General features: G+C 49.7%; 3 protein-coding genes and 1 long non-coding RNA gene across 5 annotated transcripts; 3 read left to right on the plus strand and 1 right to left on the minus strand.

The window, feature by feature from the left end:
- The first annotated feature begins 1,777 nt into the window (after window positions 1-1,777).
- On the plus strand, window positions 1,778-10,083 carry lancl1 (LanC antibiotic synthetase component C-like 1 (bacterial)). Of its 2 annotated transcripts, none has more exons than XM_068756405.1 (10): window positions 1,778-1,798; window positions 7,306-7,401; window positions 7,484-7,601; window positions 7,683-7,893; window positions 7,972-8,119; window positions 8,293-8,439; window positions 8,518-8,700; window positions 8,880-9,056; window positions 9,320-9,392; window positions 9,607-10,083. In XM_068756405.1, exons 2-10 carry the CDS (start codon window positions 7,315-7,317, stop codon window positions 9,681-9,683), a joined length of 1,221 nt encoding a protein of 406 aa, XP_068612506.1. In that variant the 5' UTR covers window positions 1,778-1,798; window positions 7,306-7,314; the 3' UTR covers window positions 9,684-10,083. The 2 variants fall into 2 exon arrangements, with proteins under 2 accessions (XP_068612506.1, XP_068612505.1); XM_068756404.1 differs by lacking the exon at window positions 1,778-1,798 and adding an exon at window positions 7,045-7,077 and having other exon boundaries at window positions 7,301-7,401.
- Window positions 10,084-10,865: 782 nt separating this feature from the next.
- LOC137912192 (uncharacterized) lies at window positions 10,866-12,551 on the minus strand. The gene is made up of 2 exons (XR_011106178.1): window positions 12,050-12,551; window positions 10,866-11,022 (listed from the first exon to the last, which is right to left on the minus strand). It is a non-coding gene; the product is annotated as an uncharacterized lncRNA (long non-coding RNA).
- Window positions 11,565-14,530, plus strand: mylz3 (myosin, light polypeptide 3, skeletal muscle). Its single transcript, XM_068756544.1, has 6 exons — window positions 11,565-11,677; window positions 11,990-12,017; window positions 13,194-13,337; window positions 13,563-13,733; window positions 13,841-13,918; window positions 14,007-14,530. Exons 1-6 carry the CDS (start codon window positions 11,675-11,677, stop codon window positions 14,033-14,035), a joined length of 453 nt encoding a protein of 150 aa, XP_068612645.1. The 5' UTR covers window positions 11,565-11,674; the 3' UTR covers window positions 14,036-14,530.
- Window positions 14,531-15,320: 790 nt separating this feature from the next.
- On the plus strand, window positions 15,321-18,586 carry LOC137911998 (cyclin-Y-like protein 1). Its single transcript, XM_068756345.1, has 10 exons — window positions 15,321-15,899; window positions 15,975-16,049; window positions 16,120-16,154; window positions 16,237-16,337; window positions 16,443-16,478; window positions 16,554-16,605; window positions 17,286-17,405; window positions 17,489-17,655; window positions 17,731-17,893; window positions 17,984-18,586. The coding sequence occupies exons 1-10, from the start codon at window positions 15,740-15,742 to the stop codon at window positions 18,098-18,100; spliced, it is 1,026 nt and encodes a 341-aa protein (XP_068612446.1). The 5' UTR covers window positions 15,321-15,739; the 3' UTR covers window positions 18,101-18,586.
- The last annotated feature ends 3,694 nt before the right edge of the window (window positions 18,587-22,280 follow it).

A 22,280-nucleotide genomic window follows, 5' to 3' on the forward strand; every position in this document is an offset into this window, starting at 1 on the left:
TACTCTTATAATTTAATGCAACTCCATTAAATCAGTGTAACACTGAATTTTTCTGACTTCTGAGGGGATGCGAACTGCCGATAATAACAACATATATTTATATAAAGATAAAAAATAACTGCTCCATAATTGTAATAGATTACCTTATAACAGGAAAACACTGTATGTGCAAAAGATGATGGTGACTCCATCATCCAACACACCTGAAACGACAAGTGGCCCTTTTTTTTTCACCTTTTCTAACAAAGCAACTTCCTTTCCAAGTCTGCAGACTAATTCAGGGCCAGCCATGCACGACACGCATGTAGATGGCGGCAAGCGAACGACAGGACGCCACCGCTCATTATTAATAAGGGGTTCATGTTCGGACACGAGCGCGCAGCGAGACGAGGGCCTGGCGTAAACCGAGAATCCTGATGTGAATTTGAAGTGAAAACACGGAGAGCAGGTAAAGCAGGCTGGCTAATGAGAAGTTCTCTGTTCCCATCATCGCCGATTCCCTCGCTGTGATGCGTGTTCAGTCAACCTGCTTGAGAAACGCGTAATTGGACGCACTGTTGATCGTGAATAAAGACGCCTCCTGCCGAGCTGCTGCTACGCCACAGATGAAAACAGTTCATTAGCTAATTTTAACAGAGTGTCTTTGGTTCTGTTCGAGGTTTTTGTCGTGCTGTCACGTTGATTTTTACAGAAACAAGAGTGTAAAACATTTTTTTCCTGCACAGCGAGCCAGCTTTTTTTTTTTCATTTCGAGGCATTTTTCATGTTTCACTCTGCATGCTCCTTAGCTTTGTGAGGAAATGCGTCAGCTACGGTGGCTAAAGCCTCCCTCTGCTGCCCAAAGGACTTGCACTGATGCAAAAGCACCAAACCAGAAACCAAATTAGACGTCATTTAAAAGGCATACATTCATCTCTTACTCATTTATTACGAGATTCATCAATCATTATTGGTTTGGTGATTTAATTTAGATTTCTTGCCTTTCCAGAAGCATGGCTGAAGGAGACTATTTATTCCATTATTAACTAAATCGTCTGAATTATTCATTTCAATGTAATCATTTTGGTGCGTATGAATGGGTTGATCAAAAACACATTGATGATGATCATTATGTGAAAAGCTGCAGATTGTAAAATGCATTCAAGCATTCCTCTGACGTAAGTAAAACGCAGCACACCCAGAGCCCCCCCCCCCCCCTTAATTCCGTTAATTCCAAAGTAAGCAGTAAGTTTGGATTTGGATGCATGGAAAAAATGTCATCCCTGATCTTTGAAGCTAATTTCATTTTCGACTGGGAACCCGAACGCACCTCAGAGGCCGGTGTCTTTGACTAGCAGGGGTCTCTTTCTCTCTCTCTTTCTCAGCGGGGGAGAAGATGTCGGCAGAGAGTGAACTCCCCCCCAATTTACAATTCCATCCACGTTCCTCTGATTCCCAGCCACTTGCCGATCAATAGCAGTCTTTGAGCAAAGCAGAGGTCCGACCGTGGCTGCTCTTGCCGGGGCCGGGCTGCAACCGCCGGCGGTGCTGCTAAACCGTGACGAATCCATCCCAGGCCCGGTTCGCCCATTAGCGAGACACCTCAGATGAAAATGCAGACCTGAGGTCCCCTAATGGGAATTTAATGCACTTCGGTCTACCTGCAGCCAAACAGAAAGAAAGCGGACGCCGTTTCCCCCCCCCCCCACCGATGATGTCTCACAGTGGCTATTAGATCTTTCGTACTCCGCCATCCCGACACGTATCATAAGTGTGGTTCCTTTTCCTGCAGAAGCGGCTCCAAATTGGTATCGGAGGTGCTTGCTTCACTCGTGTGCGTTGATTACAAACCAAATGCATGTCCTCTGCTGCAGAAGTGATTCTGTTCAGCACATATCATCCTTTCTGATCAGGTTCATGTAGGGTGGATGCATCTACCTATACATGGTCTGTATCTTTTTTCAAACAAGCATTTCGTTTGTAAAGCTAAACGCTAAGCAGGAAGTTTTCCACATGCCATTATTTTTCCTGTAAACTGCTGCGGTAGCTCGCGTCTCAACAGGCCAGGATCATTTGCATTGTATGCTTCAAAGCATTTCATTTTGTCGAGTGTTGGGTTTTTTTTTTGTATTTAGTTTGCTTTGCACTTTCGGGTGAATTCTTACACTGGTTCCCCTGCTTTATCAGCACTTCCAGCATCTATTTGCTGTGATTTCTGCATTTCAGACAGCGAACACATCTCAGAGGGGCCTAGCGCCAAATCGCTGGCCCACCGGCTATCCGGAGGCCAGAGCGCTCGCCCTGCGAACTCTCCCTTGGTTGCAGACGCAAAATCTAATGGGACGATTATACAACATGGCAGAATTGGCAGGTCCCGGCGTGGCTGGACCTTGTCTGCCTCCCCGAGGTGTTGGGATTCGTAACGACCCTGTAAGCCTCTGTCCGATGTTCACTGAGCACTTGTGACACATGAAACCGCTGTGGCGTGGTGAGAAATACCCGCTGTCAGCCCACATATGGGCTTCAAAAGATTTAAGCGAGGATGGAGGCGAGCCGGAAAAGCCTACCGGGCGTTTACAAAAGACGACACCCAACAGAAGCAGAGAACATAAAGGCGACAAAAGTTTCCGGTCCCATCGTGTCCAATCGAAGAGTGTTTGAAGCTGTAGCTATAGATGAGGATAAATAGAGACAGAGGTGATGGATGAGGGGATAGATCGTAGACAGATGGATGATTGGGTGGCGATATGAACGAAGGTCAAACGTCCTCTTTTCCAGTTCTGCTCGATGGAACGAAAGACGTTTCCTCTGCTGAACAAACAAGCATTTCCTGCGTGTGTTAATGAAGCGCTTTGCCCACAGGCTGTGCGTCTCATTTAAGGGTAAAACAGCCTTTGATTTTATTTTCCTTCCATCGCAGCGATGATTTCAGGTGCGGCCGACTAATGTGACTTTGAGTGACGAGACGAGACGGGGCCCGGCGTGTCTTCTAATTCACGGAGGGGTTTCCGGTAGCTGTGGCCGTTAACCGACAGTCAGCCTAACCGTCTGAGCCTGTTCCCCCCCCCCCCCCCGCGGTGAGGGAAGAATTTCCGCTCAATGGGAGGGGATAGGCAGGGGAGGGGGGGGGAGTCTAATAGAATCGTGAGCCGCCTTATGATCGTGTCATCAGGCTGTTGAGACGAGGGACGTTTGTTAGATTGTGGCTGCATAAGTTGCTCTGCCAGAAATATCAGCCGCTGTTCTTTATGAACAGCAGCGTGTGTGTGTGTTTGTTTTTATCTGTGTTGTCATGTGAAAGGATGCAAGATTCATTACAGCCCTCAATGCAATGTTCATATCGGAGATTTATTTGTGTTTGGCGGGGTATGGTTGTGTATTTTACGTGATTGTTGAGAACACTGGGAGGTTTGGGAACAGAATCTTAATTTCAACGGCTTCCCAAGGGGGTTTTTCTTGGAGCTTATTTGTGCCTCCTCTCGCATCGGAGACCTTCCTCGGGTGCCGACTGTGCAAGAAAAAGGATGGAGATTAAGTTGCATGGATATAGTAGGTTGTTGTTGTTTTTTATTATTATTAAAGTTTGTAATTGGTTGTGTGTGTGTGGGGGGGGGGGGGGGTTCTCATGCCTCTGCACACATTAGGATACTCGCTGTTTTTCACGACGAGCCTGTTTAATGAGTCTGGGAGGCTTTGTAAGTGCTTAGCATTTGCTCTCTAATTAGGAAAGCTAAAAGGTCTCTGCTGAGGATCAACCATTTGGGGGAGAGGAGGCACTCAGCCCGGCTTCGCTAAGGGTGCAGCCCACAGGGCCGAATTCCGGAGGGAGGAGGAGGACAGAGGAGGCAAACGAAATAAAAATGGAGTTACTGACATTGCAAAGAGAGCCAGTAATAGCAGCAGGTGCTAAAGTGTGAGAAGTCCACCTAGTGGGCTTTAATGGAATTGCCATGAGGATGTCCTGCCACAGCTCCTTTCATCGACAGGGTAAACGCCTCCCTGATGACCCCCACGCCCACCATGGTTAAAAAGCAGGAAGCGACGGGCTCCGTTTAGATGAAGGGGGTGGGGGGGGGGGGGGGGGGCACTGTCTCATTGATGACGGCCTCCGTGTAAGCCTTTCAAACGCTCGGCCGACAGGTAGCAAGAAGGGAGGACTGGCAAGCACTGGCAAGGCCAAACCACGCCCACTTCTAAAAAGGGGCGTGGTTACCTTCATCTTATTTGTATCTGACCTTTGCTTTTATCTATCGTTGGACTGAATATTCGGGAGAATAAAACTCCGAACCTTCCGATAGTAAATAAAACGTAACCACGTGACTCCTGTACCTGTCAGGCCAGACCATAATAACCCACGCTGGCGGTTTCATTACTCCAGAGCAAACAATCATTACACCAAGTGCGGTAATGCCTTCCCGATCGACTCCCTCTGCGTGACCTTTAAACTTGTAATTATTTCTTCACACGGCCTCCATTGGTTAAGAAGCGTTTCATGTAGCTCTGCTCCCTCTCTTTATTACTTTCCCTTATTCTCTCTATCCGCTCAGCCTCAAACGCTTCAGGTTGTATCCGTCTGCGTGTCTGTCACCTCTCCTTCGCCACCTCCCCCCCCCCCCCTCCCTCCCCAAGACGGCCGACTGGTGGCGGCGACGCCAGGCTGCGTGTATTTTTAGCACCACAGATGGGGTCGTGTCAGAGACCAGAATGTTCTTTATCTCAGCTGTCGAGCAGTTCCCCGGGGCCGAAACGGACCCCGCCCTCTTGGGGGACAAGGTAGAGAGGAAGAAGCTTTACTTTGGGAAATTAAGGCTTCATTTTCCAAAATAATCTGCCATGAAAAAGACGCCAACATCTGGCTTTTGTCTTCACTGGGAAAGGGTTTAATTAGCGCTCATTCTGCAGAACGAAAGCGCGTTTCCAGGCTATGATGGGATGGAACCGTAGCAGTTTGGTGGACATGCTAATTCTGGCCCCTTCCCTACAACATGGTGATTAAGTTCCTGGTGCTGGGGTGTCGACGGTTCAGCGCTACGATACCGTTCAGCAGTCGTCGAATGAAAATAAGTAAAAGATATAAAAGAAAAGTTGCTTCTAGATTTAAATTAAAGATACTTCCTGGTCCTGGGTCTTTTGATTTCCGCGCAACCTCCAACAGCATCAGACAAGCCATACCAGAGGGGGGGGGGTTCACAGAGGGAGTTATAGGTGACTGCTGTCAGATTAAATTTCCTCCCTCCATCTGATGCCTGCCAGAGGAAAATAAAACGGTAATCAGGAACGTTTTCGTTCTTTTGTTTGTTTGTTTTTCTGGAATCCGCACCAGAATCACAGGAAACATCCAGAACGGATACAAAAAGCTCCAGAAGCCTCATTGCATGAAGATCAAGCTAACGACATCCAGCATGAGCTCAACCTTTAATTTGTTGACAGCAGGAGACAAGGTTGAATATCAGCGTTTTTTTGTTCTTTCAAAGCGACTCAAAACTAATTGTGTGCTCTCGTCTGCAAGATGTGGCCCGAGCTTGGATGTTTCGCTGTGCTCAGAGCCATTGATGATCGATATCGCCTCTAATTAATATTTGTTTCCTGTGTGAAGCTCTTTCCCCCCCAGGCGGTGCCGCAGGAGGCCGATCCGACTCAATAATGTGTCCCTCAGCAAGGAGCTCTAATCAAGTCCGAAGGTCTCCCCTGAATCTGGTTCGGTTCTGAGCCTCATTTCCATTCCCCGTCCCTCAAGGCAAGGTAAAGCAGTCCCCGGGTGTGGGAGCACGGGGGGGGCTCTTTTTCCGACCGGCCTCCACCTGCAGCGCCATCAGCTGATATGGAAATGATGGGAAGTCCTTCCATCTGGAGGGGAAGAGAGGAAAGCTTAACAGGAAAACAAAAGGATGAGCAAATGCTGCAGCTTAATTGCTTCATGTGCACTTTTCAGTGACGAGGTTGCACGAGTCATCAAGATGAGGTGCATGAAAAAAAAAACAGCAGTTAAAGATTATAGATTTTAAAACAATATTGAATTGTTTTGCTTGCTTCCTGCACTCTTGTGGGAACCTGTTAAACTGGGATGAACTGGTCCACAGCGCTGTTTAATTATGACTCGGTTTTGATGGAGACTGGAGGATATAAAGCTGGAGAGACTTGAGATGAACTATGCTGGGGGGGGGGGGGGGAAAGGGAAGCGATTGAGGCATATTAACAAAGAGAGAACAGAAGCCTCATCAAAGCCTCGGAGGATGCACCCCCCCGCTCTCTCTGTTGAATGTGCGATGTCTTGCTGCCACAACGATGTGCTCTTTCGCTCAAATGATGCAGCTCATATAGGGAAGAGCATTCAAAGGGGAGATTACGGCGCTGGTGCAGCACCCGTCCCTGTGGTAAATGAGAATGTGGAGCACCAGCAGCGAGCCTCAGAAATGTGCCAATCAATACCGGCTGGGTGTGCTCCGTGACCACGATAATTATCATCGCCGTCTGCAGGAATGTGCCGTTAACGACTTCTGCAAGAAGGACAGCGGCAGATTTCCTGGCCCCGCCGCCTGTGAAGATTGTGTGATCACGAATTTGAGTTGATTTCTTTGGATGTACACAGCATTTTATCTGTGAGGTTGAGATGAAAGTTCAGCGGCAGATATACTTGTATTCCACACCATTTATTTGATATTCAAAGCATGCACATGAGATAAAATATGATTTGAATGATGCTGTTGGGGGGGAATAAATTTGATTTGTGTGAAAAATGGCTTCAGAATAAAGAATCAATTCCCAAAGCTGTTCCTTTTATTCCCTGCAATGATGGTAAAAAATACAAACCACTGGATGCAAGTGAGCCAGTTTATATTGAGTAAACCTGACTCAAAAGAAATTATTTAAAAAAAATTAAGCCATATATTGTTAAAACATTTTGTCGGGTAGATATGACAGATATTTGTATTACATACTTTACTTTTAGGGCATTTTCAACTATTTCACGTTGGTTACCTGTAGTTACACCTCCCTTGCAGCAGGTGGCGACGGGGCGCTGGCGGGCGCCATAATGCCGACAGAAATATTAAGCGACGAAGAAGACAGAACAACAACAACAGAGCAGCATTAGCAAAGGTACAGTTCCACCGTTTATTCTAACTTTTGACACTTTAAATTTAGAATTCATGCTGTAACTTCCGCACCCGTCGTATAAACGAAGCATAGCCACTAGCTTTAGCTGCGCAGCTAAGCTAACTGTGCGTGTTTGTGTGGGCGTGTCGCCCTGCAGGGAAGACTGAACCGAGTTCCGCATAAGATCGAAACCCCTCCGTTTTCTCATCGGCTCGTTTCTCCGCAGCGCAGCTGAGTAAGATGGAATCCAGGGCCCTGGTGAACCCTTACGATGACTACGACGGGAGCGCCGCATCCACGCAGGCGTTGTTCGACTCGCACGGAAAGGTAATAAATGCGTGACGTGCGTCGGTGAGTCGCTTATTCACGCGGAATCCCTGATGTTTGGAATGTTCCCGTGCGCCTGCAGCTCACGCCAGAATTCTCTGAGCGGCTGGCCAGCAAGGTAAAGGAGCTTTTAGTTCTGATGGAGAACGGCCTGAGATCCGCAAACCCGAGAGATTGCACCGCTTACCTGGGCTGGGCAGGTAGCGGCGTCGTTTACGCGCCTGATGTATGCGACGCCAGGTCCAAAATGCATTGCGGTGGTTTCACTCTCGCTCTTTCAGGCATCGCTCTGCTCTACCTGCGTCTGCACGGCGTCTTCGGCGACCCGGCCTCCCTGCAGAAAGCAAGGGAGTACGCCGAGCGTAGCCTGGAGTGTTTGACGCGGCGCCACGACGTCACCTTCCTGTGCGGGGACGCGGGGCCCCTGGCGGTAGCGGCCGTCGTCTACCATCGTCTGCAGAGGCCGCAAGACGCCGACGACTGCATCGACAAGTCAGCTGATTTCCAAAATGCAACGAGTCCGCCCGATTCCGGATGACGGATCCGAGGTGCATCTCGTTTGTGTTCCAGACTGCTGCAGCTGCACCAGGCGGTGGTGAGAGACTCATCCGGGCTGCCGGACGAGCTGCTCTACGGGCGGACGGGCTACCTCTACGCCCTCGTGTTCATCAACCAGCAGCTCGGCCAGGACAGGATCCCACTGCGGCACATCCAGCAGGTGAGTCAGGAGGGAGGTCGCCCCGCGAGGGGCGAACGATTGCCCCTGACCTCCAGGTCCGTGCCCCCGTGCCCCCCGTGCCATCTTGATTCTCTGTTGGCTCTAATTCATCTCCATTGATTTATTCCAACTCTACGGATTCAGTGTGTTTTTGTGATGTTTTACTTCCTCAGATCAGCGAGGCCGTGATCCAATCGGGCGAGCTCAACAGCAGGAAGTTCAGGGTGCAGAACCAGAGTCCGCTGATGCACGCGTGGTACGACGAGCGGTACGTCGGCGCTGCCCACGGCCTGGCGGGCATCTACTATTACCTCATGCAGGTGAGTGAGTGTCCTTCCGGTGGCATTTTAAAACAGATTCAGCCGTGAACTCATTCCGTGCTTTTCTCTCCGTCGCAGCCGGGCTTCGTCGGGGCGGAGGAGCGGCTGCACGGGCTGGTGAAGCCCAGCGTCGACCACGTCCGTCGGCTCAAGTTGCCCTCGGGGAACTACCCCGCCTCCGTCGGGGAAAATCAAGACCTGCTGGTGCACTGGTGCCACGGGTCCCCCGGGGTGGTCTACATGCTTCTGCAGGCGCACAAGGTAAGGGATGGCTTTGAGAATGGCGCCACAGCGCCATCTTCTGGTGCAGAATACAGGTGAAATTGTTTTTTTTTTTTGTAAATACTGCCCCGTGTTTCCTCACTCATATTGTTGCGTTTTAAGTTCCATTTGTGCCGTAGCAGCAGTTTAACCCCTTCTCTGCCGTGTCCCCGTCCCAGGCCTTCGGCGAGTCCCAGTATCTGGACGACGCCCTCGAGTGCGGGGAGGTGGTGTGGCGCTTCGGTCTGCTGCGTAAGGGTTACGGGCTGTGTCACGGCACGGCGGGTAACGCCTACGCCTTCCTGGCCCTTTACCGGCAGACGCAGAACCCCAAGCATCTGTACAGAGCATGCATGGTGAGAGCACACGTTCGGTAGGGGGCTTTGGGTGCGGTCCAGGTGGCTCCGGTCCCGTATCTCCGATCATTAATTCGATTCTATTCATAGAGGATGGAAATAGAGCCTTGGGATGTTTCCCTAAGCTTCGCTGCATGTCAGGCTGTGGTCATCATCCGATACCCCGACAGATGCTGGCATTTTAGCAGTTGTTGACATTGCTCTCTTCTCCTGGGACGGTCCGGCCAATGTTGTGATGGCTCCGCCTCTCTTTCTCCATCCAGTTTGCAGATTTCTGCATGAACTACGGCAAACACGGATGCCGAACAGCCGACCACCCCTTCTCACTTTTTGAAGGTAACGTGTAATGAAGCCCACTTTTATTTGTAACATAAACTTTCTTTCTGATAAAGTTGAATTGTTGCCACTTAGGCCTTATAATTGCGCTAATGCTAATATGCTAAAACTGCCATTTCATATAATTTCTCCAATTTTTAAATGTTTCACAGGATATTTTCCCAACATCTTTTACCATATCTTTGTGTCAATTCTGTGACTTCCTGTTTTGCAGGCATGGCCGGCACCATCTACTTCCTGGCCGACCTTCTGCAGCCACTGAAAGCCAGATTCCCGGCCTTTGAGCTGTAAAGGATTTCCTCCTCCACCACACTGCAGGCAAATCCTAACCGGAAAAAGAAACGCACTGCTTCGGTTTGTCTCGACGAGTTAAATTCTGAGTTTTTCCTGCTTGTTTTCTTTTGGGAACGCGTCTCACCTATGAACTGAAGATATGCCAAAGGGTAAAGCTTGTTTTGCGCATTAATTAAAGTGTGAGAGTAAATGTCAAAGCAGAAGTTTAATTTACAGGGAACTAGGTGGTGCATTATGAACATCTGTATGTAAACATAGAGAGGCTCTCGTTTACTATTATGCTAGTTATTAAGCTAATTAAATGCACTAAATATAAATCAATGCAAGTTGTGCCATGTGGTAAGGGATTAACCTCTGAGTCTGAACTCCTGAGCAATAAATCCTTTGTCTTCTCTCAGCTGTTGCTCCGTTGTGGTTTTCGGCATCGATATGCGGCACCAACGGAAGCCCAGCAGGGGGCAACGAACGTGTGAATGACCCTCTTTAACGCTTGGCAGAAGAAGTGCGTTCATTGGCGCCGCGGAGAACTTCACCCTGAAAGCGCACCGTTTGTAGGACAGTCAAATTGTGTCGCTGGAACATTTTTTAAAATGTCATTTGGTGTTTTATTTAGTGTTGTGGGGTGGGTGGGTCGTAGTTACTGCAATGGAGTCTTGAGATGCAGTGCTACTCCCCCCCCCCCCCCTCCCAGATCTCTACAGAGCAGATCCAGCCAGCAGTAGAAACCATACACGAAGGGCAGGACCGGATGTAAAAATAGAGTTCATCTGTCTGCCGGTTTGGTTTCCTCGCTCTCTCCGGCGTCCTTTAGCGTGTTTCCTTGTTGTTCATCTCCGCTCAGCGTTGCTGCACCGATGACAAATTAGAGCCTCGCTATTCGCGCCCACAGTGGATTATTAACGTGACTTCCTGTCATTTACAACCTAATTTCAAGGCGACAAAAGGGGAACTTTTGCTCGTGCTTTTACTTTTTAGTCATGGAGTACATACAAACATTGAAACAACTTGTTTCAAATATCGAATGCATTTTCTGTCCCTATCACAGTTCTGATCAAACTAGTTTTCTGTCCTGTTTGACTTTCTCTGAGAGTAAATAAAGTAATCATGGGGACTATAAATGAGTATCAACCTCCAGAAGTTCGCTTTTATCTCATCCCCAATAAATCCACCAGAAATGGATGATGGAGAATCAATTTAATTCATCCTCAGATTTAACAGTCGACTCCCTTCGATTGCCGTCAGCATCATGGAGAGCTCCGGTGAAAATGGGAAGGTGGGATGAAGCAGCTCGGCTCATAGGACATTTAACCTCCGTACGTTACGCAAATCTGTTTTCCTGAAAGTAAAGAAAAATAAACGATTAACTTTGGAATGCCTCTTGCTTATATGTGGCTGTAATCTGGTCGGTTTGAAGGTTGATTCAGGTGTCGCCCTTCCCCCCAGCAGATCCACTTCACTTCTAAATCTTCTGAATGGACTCAACTTTTCGTTTAGTTATCACGCCGGTCTTATTTAGCCATAAGAGGAGGAAGAAATCTCCCCGTTTAAAAATACCACCCTGTAAATGAGCTCTCCGGGCTCCGAGTCCATCCCATTGGACCGCTTGGTTGCTGACTTTTCCCAAAATTGTCTCACACTTCAACTTGTGTATGCCTTTCCAGAGGGAAAGCTTTAAGGTCTCAAGTGGATTGAAGTCTTTATGCTTTCTAGAAGATGGTTGGGGAAAAACTGATTGACACGCAAGACGCAGAGTCTTCTAAAAATATCACTGTCCCCTTCTAAAGGCCTTCTCCCGCTGCTCTCCTCTCCGTGTGCCCTAAGAAAGTTAAAGATGTTCCCAATGTGTCATCTGATCCATCCCCATTAGCATATGTGACATCACGTGCCTGGGATAAATAAGAGGGGGCTTTGGCCATGGCTCAGGACCACTCTGTCTTGGGACTCCAGCTTCTCGTCTCCTTTCTTTCCTCCAGCTCCAACTCTCCAAAATGGTGTGTACAAAATTGTGTTTTGGACCTTTTGGGAGAGGGAGGGGTGGCCGTTACTGATGGAGTTATTTTTTTTTCAGTTTTTTTGGCATGGGTTCGGATACCATCGCCCGTAATTGGGCCCTTTTTTATTGGCACACTGTAGGGAAGAGAAAGTCAAGACTTGACGTGACAAAAAAGTTCTGCTTTGAAATGCATCCACATTTCTGCAGGCTTCTATCGAAATGCTGTTTATTTCTTCCGTCCTCCTAATTCTTCTCATTCCTTTCCCTGTGTTTTTCTAAATGTACCCTTCGGTGTATTTCTACGGGGCAGACCGAGTTCTCGGCGGACCAGATTGAGGGTAAGTGAGGAAGAAAGATTCACAAATCTCACCCTCATCATCGTGCAGGTTGGCGTTTACTTGCGGCATTGCCAGCTGGAGAGAGTGCGCCCTCCAAAATGTTCTTCCTAGGTCTCAGTCTGTCTGGGATTTCTCAAAGGAGAAAGTCTGCGTCGCTGCAGGCGTGAACCTCTCGTCCAAATTAACCGCTGAAATGTGGACGAAAGGATGAGGAGACGTCCGTGATGCATGCCATTCCATAGACTTGTCCAGCTGTCGGGGGGGATTCAAGCTCTTTCTATTCTAAGCCTGGTCTTGCAAACACGACAGCGGAAGCGTTAATGAGCAGGCCAAGGTTTAGGATGCTCAACTGCAACCCCTTAGCATCCAAAAAGCCCTTTTCAGCGCTGAGCGATGTGTCCTTTAGAAACATCCCCCCCCCCGTGTTTGGTGGATGGCATTTAGCTGTGGCTCTTCTAGGCGGAACCTTTTTTTTACTTGCGTGGACGTTCAGTTTGATGCTGCTGCTGCACATTCCGGCCCGTTTCCACCCGAGGCCCATCGAGGTGTTGATTACGTCGCCGTCAGCATTCTTGTGTTTAACTTGAGTCGTGGAGCCATGACTCTATATGGCCCGGCGTGCTATGTCGGGGGGGGGGGGGGTATCAGTTTGCTCCTGATGTCGCCCCCAAATTCCTCCCGAACGCAAGTACAAGCAGGAATGGAGACGGGTCGAGTGGGGGGTCCGGGGGTGGGGGCTGCTACAGCTGGTGCTCAGGAGTCACACACAAGACTATTAATCTGCCAAAAAAGGTCACTCCGAGTCGGCCCCTTGGTCGTATTGATAGAAATAGCTAACCTTTGTTCAGGCGGAGCCTTCCTCTCTTCGCTTGGGTACAGCTGTCGCCTCCTGTAGCCCGCGAACAATGACGGAAGTACGAGGCTTTGACGCCACGCACCTGCCATAGCTCATCAAAGTCCCTGTGATTCATTACACGAGCGTTAATGTTAATTGTACACATCAGATGTCAGCCGCGGAGGTCTGTCTCCAGCTAATTCCACCATGAGCCCGTAGATCCCTCGGCGAATAAAGTATTGTTAGTACCATAGCTTCCGAAACTTTTTGAGTATCACTATTTTGTTCTTGTTATTTCCTCGTAACTCAGAGGTCTCTCTTGGATCTCCCTTTCTGTCCAGACTTCAAGGAGGCTTTTGGTCTCTTTGACAGAGTTGGTGACAACCAGGTGGCCTACAACCAGGTGGCTGACATCATGCGCGCTCTGGGCCAGAACCCCACCAACAAGGACGTTGTGAAGATTCTGGGCAACCCCACTGCTGATGGTAAAAGCCCGTTGCATATATATATATATATACAGCAAGCAGACAAAAAAAAAAAAGAGATACTTTTATGATTAGATCAAGCAGATTTGTGTTGGCGTAAACTCTACGGGTTGTTTCGTAAAACTTACACTTGTATAACTGGCCTTTATGTGACTCCAAGCACGAGAAAGCAGCCTGATCAAGTGTCAAAGATGCCGCGTGGATAACCGTGACATGTCTCAACAGACATGGCCAACAAGAGGATCAACTTTGACGCGTTCGTCCCCATGCTGAAGCAGGTCGATGCCCTCCCAAAGGGTACCGTCGACGACTACATTGAGGGTCTGCGCGTCTTTGACAAGGAGGGCAACGGCACAGTTATGGGCGCCGAGCTGCGCATCGTGCTGGCCACCCTGGGTGAGTCTTAAATCACCTTCCCTAAATATAGAAGCACACAAATAGAGCTTGCTTAGCATGCGTTGTATGTGAAATTGATCTGGACATGGATCGCTGCGACCCCACAGGAGAGAAGATGACCGAGCCCGAGATCGAGGCCCTCATGGCCGGCCAGGAGGACGAGAACGGCAGTGTGCACTATGAGAGTAAGCCTCGATTTTTCCCAGCATGCCATCTGTCTTCTTCTTTCAAATATTATTCCAAAGACCTTAGCGGATCCCTTTGTGTTTCCAGCTTTCGTCAAGCACATCATGTCTGTGTAAGAGGCCAGCAGTAGGGGTGCTGAAGGAACTGCAGTTCACCTACAGACAGCCCAACGGTGTTTATCATCTACACTGTGTCAAAGACCAACCAAGGAAAGACAAGGACTATGTACAAGGGATGTTGAAGCAAACCCATCTTGTTGTTTTATTTTGTTTTCCTTCCATTTTGTCTCATGACCTCCTCTCTCGGGACATCGCCATCAGCTCGCGTCACAAACCTCCCCCCCCCACTTGGCCTCCACTCCACCCGGGGCATGTCTCCTCTCACCGCATGGGGTGAGGAACGGGGAACAAGGGGTGACCACTCATCAAGTGAGGGTAGATCCCTCCCTTCCCACTGCCACCCCATCCAGTCACACCATCACTGGTCCAGCAATGCCAAAGGTGCTGGAAAATGGTCGTGGATAGACCGCCGCAGGTCCCCCACACTACCCTGGAAAGTTTTATTTATTTTCACTCTGTTCATGTCAGAATAAACTTTTCCAACGTACATCCCATCTGGGTTGATTCTTGATCTTTCATTCCTCACAAAGGGCTGTAGATTACCTCAAAGCAAGACTATGTAACTTCTGAATGATTAAAAGAGAGCATATACAATATATATATTGTGGTAAAATTAATCAGACATAAAAATAAAACTATGTAAGGAACCTCTTTCTCTAAAAACATTACGCCTTACTTTTTTGCTATTTTTTTTTAAAGGTTTTTAAAGGCAAGACTTGCAATTTCATGTGTGTTATATTTGATCCATTAATTTATTGGGAATTAACACAGTAAATAATTAGTCAAAACTATTTAATTCACGCAAAAACAAATATATTTATATTAGATGCAAATAAAAGACACACAAAGACGTTCCTTTAAAAACACTGTTACAGCGACACGAACAAACACTTCCTGTCCCGTGGGCGTAGCTGCCACTTCCGCCCTAAACGTTAACTCCCCAAAATATTTCTAGCCTCAATTCCTAACTCTTGAATGTCTAAATACTTAAAATGTTCTGCCTTTAAAGTAAAATTGTAATTATTGGATTACAAAAACTATTAAATTCAACTTTGAATACGAACAGCAAAAATTAGTGCTTTTACTTTCACAAGCACGAAGCGGAAGTTACCTTTGACCTCGATGTTTATGATAATTTGACGTGTCCTACGCACGGGTTTCTTAAAAAAAAATCGTATTTAGCTAGTTTCTGCTTTCTTGGCTGCCTTTTTAGTGTGTCGGTTTATATTTTAATCTCTTTTTGGCATCTCTTTCCCACCCCCCCGCGGTGGAAATGGATCGACCCGTGCGTCTGAGGCAACCAAGAAAGGATTGATGTGCGGAAGCTAAGCTAGCTAGCTAGCTAGCCATGGAGGGAGAGACAGGCGCTTACGACTCTGTCTGGTTAGCTTCTGCTCGGTGAAACGAGTCGAGGCTCCTCGGCGTTAACCGACCAGAGCTATTCGTTCCGGCTATTTAATTCTAAAGCACGCCCAGGACATGTCAGCTCTTCCGCAGCTGGTTGAACCAGAAGCCGGATGTTCCACCTTGTAGCTAAACTGGTTCATAACATGCTAAACCGGATCATTTCAAATCGTTAAATGCAGGGTTCCCCATCCGACCGGCTCAGCTTCAAACCGACTTTGCCCGTCACTAAAGCCGCGGGCCTCGTTCGTATGGGGGAGGCTGCGCCGGCTGCAGCGGGACAGCCGTAGGTCAGCCATGGGGGGTTCTGTGTCTTGCTGCATCTCTCCCAGAGAGAGTCCTCACATCCGCAAGAGGGCTGCGGAGCTGGAGGAGTGTCCCATCACCGTCACCGAGGACGTGAGCGAAGACACCGGGACCTACCTGCAGCACATCAGCGATCGGGAGCTCCCCGACGGTGTGGCGAAGGAGGAGCCTTTTGCACCTGATGCCGCCGTGACCTTGACGTAACCTTGATGTTTTCATCCTACAGAGCTGGCCCAAGAGGCCAATCCGTCCGACCATCCGAGAGCCAGCACCCTCTTCCTCAACAAGTCGCAGACAGACGGTGAGTGCGTCTGCTTAGAAAGATTATTGTTGCGCCTCCTGATTTCACCAAACTATTTTTGTCCTTTCAGTGCGTGAGAAAAGGAAAAGCAATTACATGAATCACGTGAGTGTTTAAAAGACGGTATCTGCTCCGATCGATCGCAGCCGATGTGCGGCGCCTGATCGCCGTCCTCTCCCTCTGCCAGATGTCTCCGGGGCTTCTGACGAAGAAGTTCAGCTCCTGCTCCACGATCTTCATCGACGACAGCACCGTCAGCCAGCCCAACCTGAAGAGCACGATCAAATGGTGGCTCCGCCTCTGCCTCCGTCCTGTCCAGAAGCTTTTTCCACAATTTGACGTTTAAAAAAACGCAGCGATAGAATAAAATGTGTTGGTTTCTGTCTGTTCCAGCGTGGCGTTGGCCATTTACTACCACATAAAGAACAGGTGAGGAAAGTTTGACTTTATTTCACCTTTAGTTCCTTGTTTTTGTTAAGTCTTTCCGTAAAATCCGTCCCGCAGAGACTCCAACCGATCGCTGGACATCTTCGACGAGAAGAAGCACCCGCTATCGGTGAGTCGTGGCGTTCGATTGCAGGAAAAGCCGCCTTACCCTCGCCGAAAGGGAGGCGAGGGTATTGCAATTTGGTCCGTTTGTCTGTTTGTCCACGTGCATAACTCAAAAGCTAGTAACCCGATCGACTTGAATTCTTGACACAAGCAAGGTTCTGCCCGTGGCTCGGTCCTCCCCGAGAATGGCGTTGATCCGGATCTGGATCCAGATTCTAGAATTTTTTTAAAGGATTCTTTAACATTGCGAGATAGGGCACTTTTTGACATTTTTCTTAATTTCTTCAAAACGCATGGCGGTATGGATCTGAAAAAAGATCACACACAAGTACTCCTTAAAGATCTATGACCATGACTAATTTCGGCCGGATCCGGATCACAATCCGGATCTGAGAGCTAATTTTCGTTCTAAAATCTGCATTTTTCAGGAGTCTATCCTGACCTCAATTTTGGAGCTAGAGACTTCAAATTTGGTGTGCAGACTCATAGTTCATTCTGGTTTCATGTATGTTACAGTTGTAGTTGTATCTCTTCCCGTTCCGGAGCAGCAAGCTAGCGCAGGTTTGGCCCCTCTGATCCGGAAGCCCTGTTCGAATAGTCTTTTGGAGGCGAGGGTCTGCAGTCTCTGATTGTCTCTTGTTTGCTGCCGTTTTGGCCCTCGGTTGACCGCCGTCTTCCCAACAGCGGGAGAAAGTTCCGTCCGACTACTCCGTGGTCGACCCCGAGCACAAGCTGATCTACCGCTTCATCCGGACGCTGTTCAGCTCGGCGCAGCTCACGGCGGAGTGCGCCATCGTCACTCTGGTGGGTCCATCCGACGTCCTTCTCGAGAGTCGGATAAACGACCAGGCGACTTCAAGGCTTTTGTTTGTTTGTTTGTTTATCAGATCTACCTGGAGAGGCTGCTGACGTACGCCGAGATGGACATCTGCCCCTCCAGCTGGAAGAGGATCGTCCTCGGCGCCATCCTGCTGGCCTCCAAGGTGTGGGACGATCAGGCCGTGTGGAACGTCGACTACTGCCAGATCCTCAAAGACATCACGGTGGAGGACATGTGAGTGTCCCGCCGCCCGCCGCGCCCGCTTTGCCCTCGCGCGGACGTGAAGTTTTTTCCGACCGCCCTCCGCAGGAACGAGATGGAGCGCCACTTCCTGGAGTTGCTCCAGTTCAACATCAACGTCCCCGCCAGCGTCTACGCCAAGTATTACTTCGACTTGCGCTCGCTGGCGGACGACAACAACCTGAGCTTTCCTTTGGAGCCGCTCAGCAACAAGCGGGCCCAGAAGCTGGAGGTGAGTCCGGCAACGAGGTTCGACAAAAGCGCCTTCGTTTTTCCGATCGCAGTGGCTTCCATCGCGGTTTTCCTGTCGTTCTGTCTCCAGGCCATCTCCAGGCTGTGCGAGCACAAATTCAAGGACCTGAGTAGAGCGGCCATGAGGCGGTCCATCAGCGTAGACAACCTAGTCGGGATCAGGAACTCCCAGGCGGTGCTGTCTTGAGTCTGCGGCCGCCGTCTGACAGCGTTCAAGAGACGTAGAGTTAAAAAAAAAAAAAAAAAAAGCTCCGTTAGGACGTTTGTCGATTTATGAGAACAAAAAGCAGAAAGTGACCATATAGCTGGGAAATATAATATCTCCAGTCTCTCTTTGTCTTCATTGCAGAGCGTCTGCTTCTAAGGCATGATCATCGCGTTTTCTTCCACGTTTAATTCTGGAAGGAATTTATTCACAAATGCTTCCCGAATCCGCTCAAAAAGAGGAATTCCTCCGTTCCTTTCAGCCGATCCTTTGGGAGCTAATTCTTTCTCCCCCTCCTGTTTCCGCCAGCCGCCCCCCCCCCCCCCCCCCCCCCCCCCAGGCGGTGGACTGTCCTGAACTACCCTGTGGCGTAGTTCTGCACAAAGAGTAGACTTTGTTTTGCTTACTGTGTAGGCGCTTTATAGCTGTGAAATATACAAGACGTAAGTTTAAATGAAATAAATTTCAGGCGCTGTTTAAACTTGAGTCTCCTGCGTCGTGGATTTGTATTCGATTTTAAAGTGTTTTATTGCAGAAATAATTAAGCGGTGGCTTTACTGCGTGAGATTACGCCGGGACTGACGTCGCCTTTCTGGGACATCTTAATTTCAAATATATATTTGAAATATTATGTTATGCTTTTTTCTTCCTGACTCGACTAACGTAAATATGCATAAATATGCACACGAACAAATGTCTTAACAACTTGTAACTTGGCACACTTATAGATGACACGTGGCTGGAACTGACGTGACGGAAAAGTGGGTGTGACTTAACGGTGACAACGTTATGGACGTGTAAAGGTTTAATTTTGTCATATCTCAAGAACGGAAGGTCGTACAGAGGCGGGGCTTGGACTCCACGCGATATTTTCGATTTCAAATGTTTGGAACGTTTCTGGTGTTATTCCAGAAACGGCCACAAGACGGCGAACGCGGGCAACCCTACCGACTACGCCACCGTATAGGTGAGGAAACTTGAGGCATTACCAAAGTCGTACCTGTCAAATAATAAGTTGCTATTTCAGACCACAGATCACAGCGTGTTGTTGTGTTGCACTACGCTGTGCTTTTTCCTTATGTGGAGTGGGCGTGTCTCCGACCAGGTGAAGTCGTACAGGATTCAAACCCAGTGCTTCTGGCCTAAAGTCAACAATGCTACAGTCTATTTATCATCATGTTTGATAAGGTAACACGCAGGTCTCGGTGGTGTAGTGGGTAGCATGCGACTCCCAGCCGGATGGTTGTGGGTTTGAAACCAAGGTGTGCAGCATACAGATTTCTTACATGAATTTAACCCTAACCCTAACCCTTGTGAAGCGCGTCGACTTAACCACCTAGTACAGGCTACAATAATATCATTCCAGGAGTTTGTTTCATATTTTAATTAAAGTTTCAACATCCTTTAAATATTTACACACAGTCAATAAATATGAACTTCCACCCATCCATCTTCAACCGCTTATCCGGGGGCCGGGCGAACATAATAATATCGCGTGAAGGCCCACGGCTTAAGGCAAACATCGGAACATAAAATACTAAATCAAAAACAAAAACTCAATTCTCTTTCTTAGAGAAACAATATATATACACACAAAGAGTTAGAATCACAAGCAATAGTGCAAAACATTCCGCTCCCATCAGGGAAGCGGGACAAACAGTTTGTGGCCCGGGTGGGTGGGGTCTGTGGCGATGCGTCTGGCCCTCCTCTGGACTCTGGAGGTGTAAACTGAGTCCACATCAGGCAGACGGTGACCCACAATCCCCTGAGCTGTCTTCACCACCCGGGATAGGTCCTTCCTGTCCTGCGCCGTGCAGCTGCCGTACCACACGGTCGCACTGAGACCCAGGATGCTCTCTATCGTGGCCCGGTAAAAGTTTGCAAGCAGTCCAGCCCGCTTCAGCTCCCTGAGGAAGAGGAGCCGTTGCATCCTGAATAGGTTCCCGAGCCACCTCATCTGGCTCCTCTCAACGCGGAGGCCTTTCGGCTCAGCTCTCTCTTCACCGTGACGGATCTGTGCAGAGTCCGCATTGCTGCAGACGCCGCACCTATCCGTCTGTCGATCCCCGCTCCATCCTTCCCTCACTCGTGAACAGGACCCCGTACTTGAACCCTCCACTTGGGGCAGGATCTCCTCCCCCCGTGGAGGAGCAGCGGCTCTACTCCGAGCTCCTCCCGGATGACTGAGCTTCTCAACCTTATCTCTAAGGGAGAGCCCAGCCACCCTACGGAGGAAGCTCATTTCAGGCCGCATGTACCCGCGGTCTCGTTCTTTCGGTCACTACCTAAAGCTCGGTCGACCATAGGTCCGAGGGTAGGAGAACGAAGATCGACCGGTAAAGAGAGCGCTTCGCCTTTCGGCTCAGCTCTCTCTTCACCATGACGGATCTGTGCAGACGCTGCACCGACCCGTCTGTCGATCCCCGCTCCATCCTTCCCTCACTCGTGAACAAGACCCGAGGTACTTGAACTCCTCCACTGGGGCAGGATCTCCTCCCCGACCGGGTCCGGGTTCAGCCGCGGGTTCAGAATCGGAGGGGCCCAGGTCCAGAGGGACGTTAATGTTTCCTCTTCGTTTTAACGAAGGGAAACAGGACGGCCAATAGGCGCTTGGCCTTCTTTGCTTTCTTCTTTGGAAGCTCCTGAAAAGACAGAAACGGCATGTTTGATTTAATCTCCAAAGGTTTTGTTGTGTGATCTGTAGACATGTGAAATTAAAATGAGCCGGCTCACCTGAGGCAGGGACTGGACCTCCTCTTGCTCCTTCTTGGAAGCCTCCTCCCGCTGCTGCTCAGCTAGCTCCTTAAGCAGCTGAGTGTCCTCCAAGGAGGTGAGGAGCTGCTGCTCTACAGCCCGGAGGGCCTCCTTGGTGGTGCCCAGCTCAGAGAGCACCTCCTTGTGGCGGATGGCGGACAGCTCGGCCTCCTCCTCCTGCTTCTCAGCTGCTCCCTTGAGGAGCTGGGTGTCCTCCAAGGAGGTGAGGAGCTGCTGCTCTACAGCCCGGAGATCCTCCTTGGTGGTGTCCAGCTCAGAGAGCACCTCCTTGTGGCGGATGGCGGACAGCTCGGCCTCCTCCTCCTGCTTCTCAGCTGCTCCCTTGAGGAGCTGGGTGTCCTCCAAGGAGGTGAGGAGCTGCTGCTCTACAGCCCGGAGATCCTCCTTGGTGGTGTCCAGCTCAGAGAGCACCTCCTTGTGGCGGATGGCGGACAGCTCGGCCTCCTCCTCCTGCTTCTCAGCTGCTCCCTTGAGGAGCTGGGTGTCCTCCAAGGAGGTGAGGAGCTGCTGCTCTACAGCCCGGAGATCCTCCTTGGTGGTGCCCAGCTCAGAGAGCACCTCCTTGTGGCGGATGGCGGACAGCTCGGCCTCCTCCTCCTGCTTCTCAGCTGCTCCCTTGAGGAGCTGGGTGTCCTCCAAGGAGGTGAGGAGCTGCTGCTCTACAGCCCGGAGATCCTCCTTGGTGGTGCCCAGCTCAGAGAGCACCTCCTTGTGGCGCATGACGGACAGCTCGGCCTCCTGCTGCGTCTTGAGCAGGAGTTCCTCTAAGCGGACCTCCTCCTCGCTCCTCTCAAGCAGCTCCTTTTGGAAGGCTTCCTCCTTCTCAGCAAGGATTGAGGCAAAATGTTGCTCCTTCTGAGAAGCCTCCTCCCGCCGCTTCTTGGCTAGCTCCTTGAGGAGCTGGGTGTCCTCCAAGGAGATGCGGAGCTGCTGCTTCAGTTTGTGGAGCTCCCTCCGGAAGGCTTCCTCCTTCTCAGCAAGGATTGAGGCAAAACGTTGCTCCTTCTGAGAAGCCTCCTCCCGCCGCTTCTTGGCTAGCTCCTTGAGGAGCTGGGTGTCCTCCAAGGAGGTGTGGAGCTCCTGCTTCAGCTTGTGGAGCTCCCTCCGGAAGGCTTCCTCCTTCTCAGCAACCATTGCTGTAAAATGTTTCTTAAGGCAGGAAGCCTCCTTCCGCAGCTGCTCAGCGACTCCCTTGAGGAGCTGGTTGTCTTCAAGGGAGGTGAGGAGCTGCTGTTTTACAGCCCGGAGATCCTCCTTGGTGGTGTCCAGCTGACAGAGCACCTCCTTGTGACGAAGGGCGGCCTCAGCGAGCTCCTGCTGCGTCTTCAGCAGGAGTCTCTGGAGGCAGACCACCTCCTGCTGGTTCTCCTGCAGCTCCTTTACAGGC

This window comes from Brachionichthys hirsutus, chromosome 24 (genome assembly GCF_040956055.1).
Source record: "Brachionichthys hirsutus isolate HB-005 chromosome 24, CSIRO-AGI_Bhir_v1, whole genome shotgun sequence".
Classification (NCBI taxonomy): Eukaryota; Metazoa; Chordata; class Actinopteri; order Lophiiformes; family Brachionichthyidae; genus Brachionichthys; species Brachionichthys hirsutus.

Coding starts and splice junctions, on each gene's coding strand:
- lancl1 (XM_068756405.1), top strand. CDS start 7,315: ATGGAATCCAGGGCCCTGGTGAACCCTTACGATGACTACGACGGGAGC. Junction 7,602..7,682: donor CGCTTACCTGGGCTGGGCAG/GTAGCGGCGTCG, acceptor TCGCTCTTTCAG/GCATCGCTCTGCTCTACCTG. Junction 9,057..9,319: donor ATCTGTACAGAGCATGCATG/GTGAGAGCACAC, acceptor TTCTCCATCCAG/TTTGCAGATTTCTGCATGAA.
- mylz3 (XM_068756544.1), top strand. Junction 13,338..13,562: donor GGGCAACCCCACTGCTGATG/GTAAAAGCCCGT, acceptor ATGTCTCAACAG/ACATGGCCAACAAGAGGATC. Junction 13,919..14,006: donor CGGCAGTGTGCACTATGAGA/GTAAGCCTCGAT, acceptor TTGTGTTTCCAG/CTTTCGTCAAGCACATCATG.
- LOC137911998 (XM_068756345.1), top strand. CDS start 15,740: ATGGGGGGTTCTGTGTCTTGCTGCATCTCTCCCAGAGAGAGTCCTCAC. Junction 16,479..16,553: donor TACTACCACATAAAGAACAG/GTGAGGAAAGTT, acceptor TCCGTCCCGCAG/AGACTCCAACCGATCGCTGG. Junction 17,406..17,488: donor AGTGCGCCATCGTCACTCTG/GTGGGTCCATCC, acceptor TTTGTTTATCAG/ATCTACCTGGAGAGGCTGCT.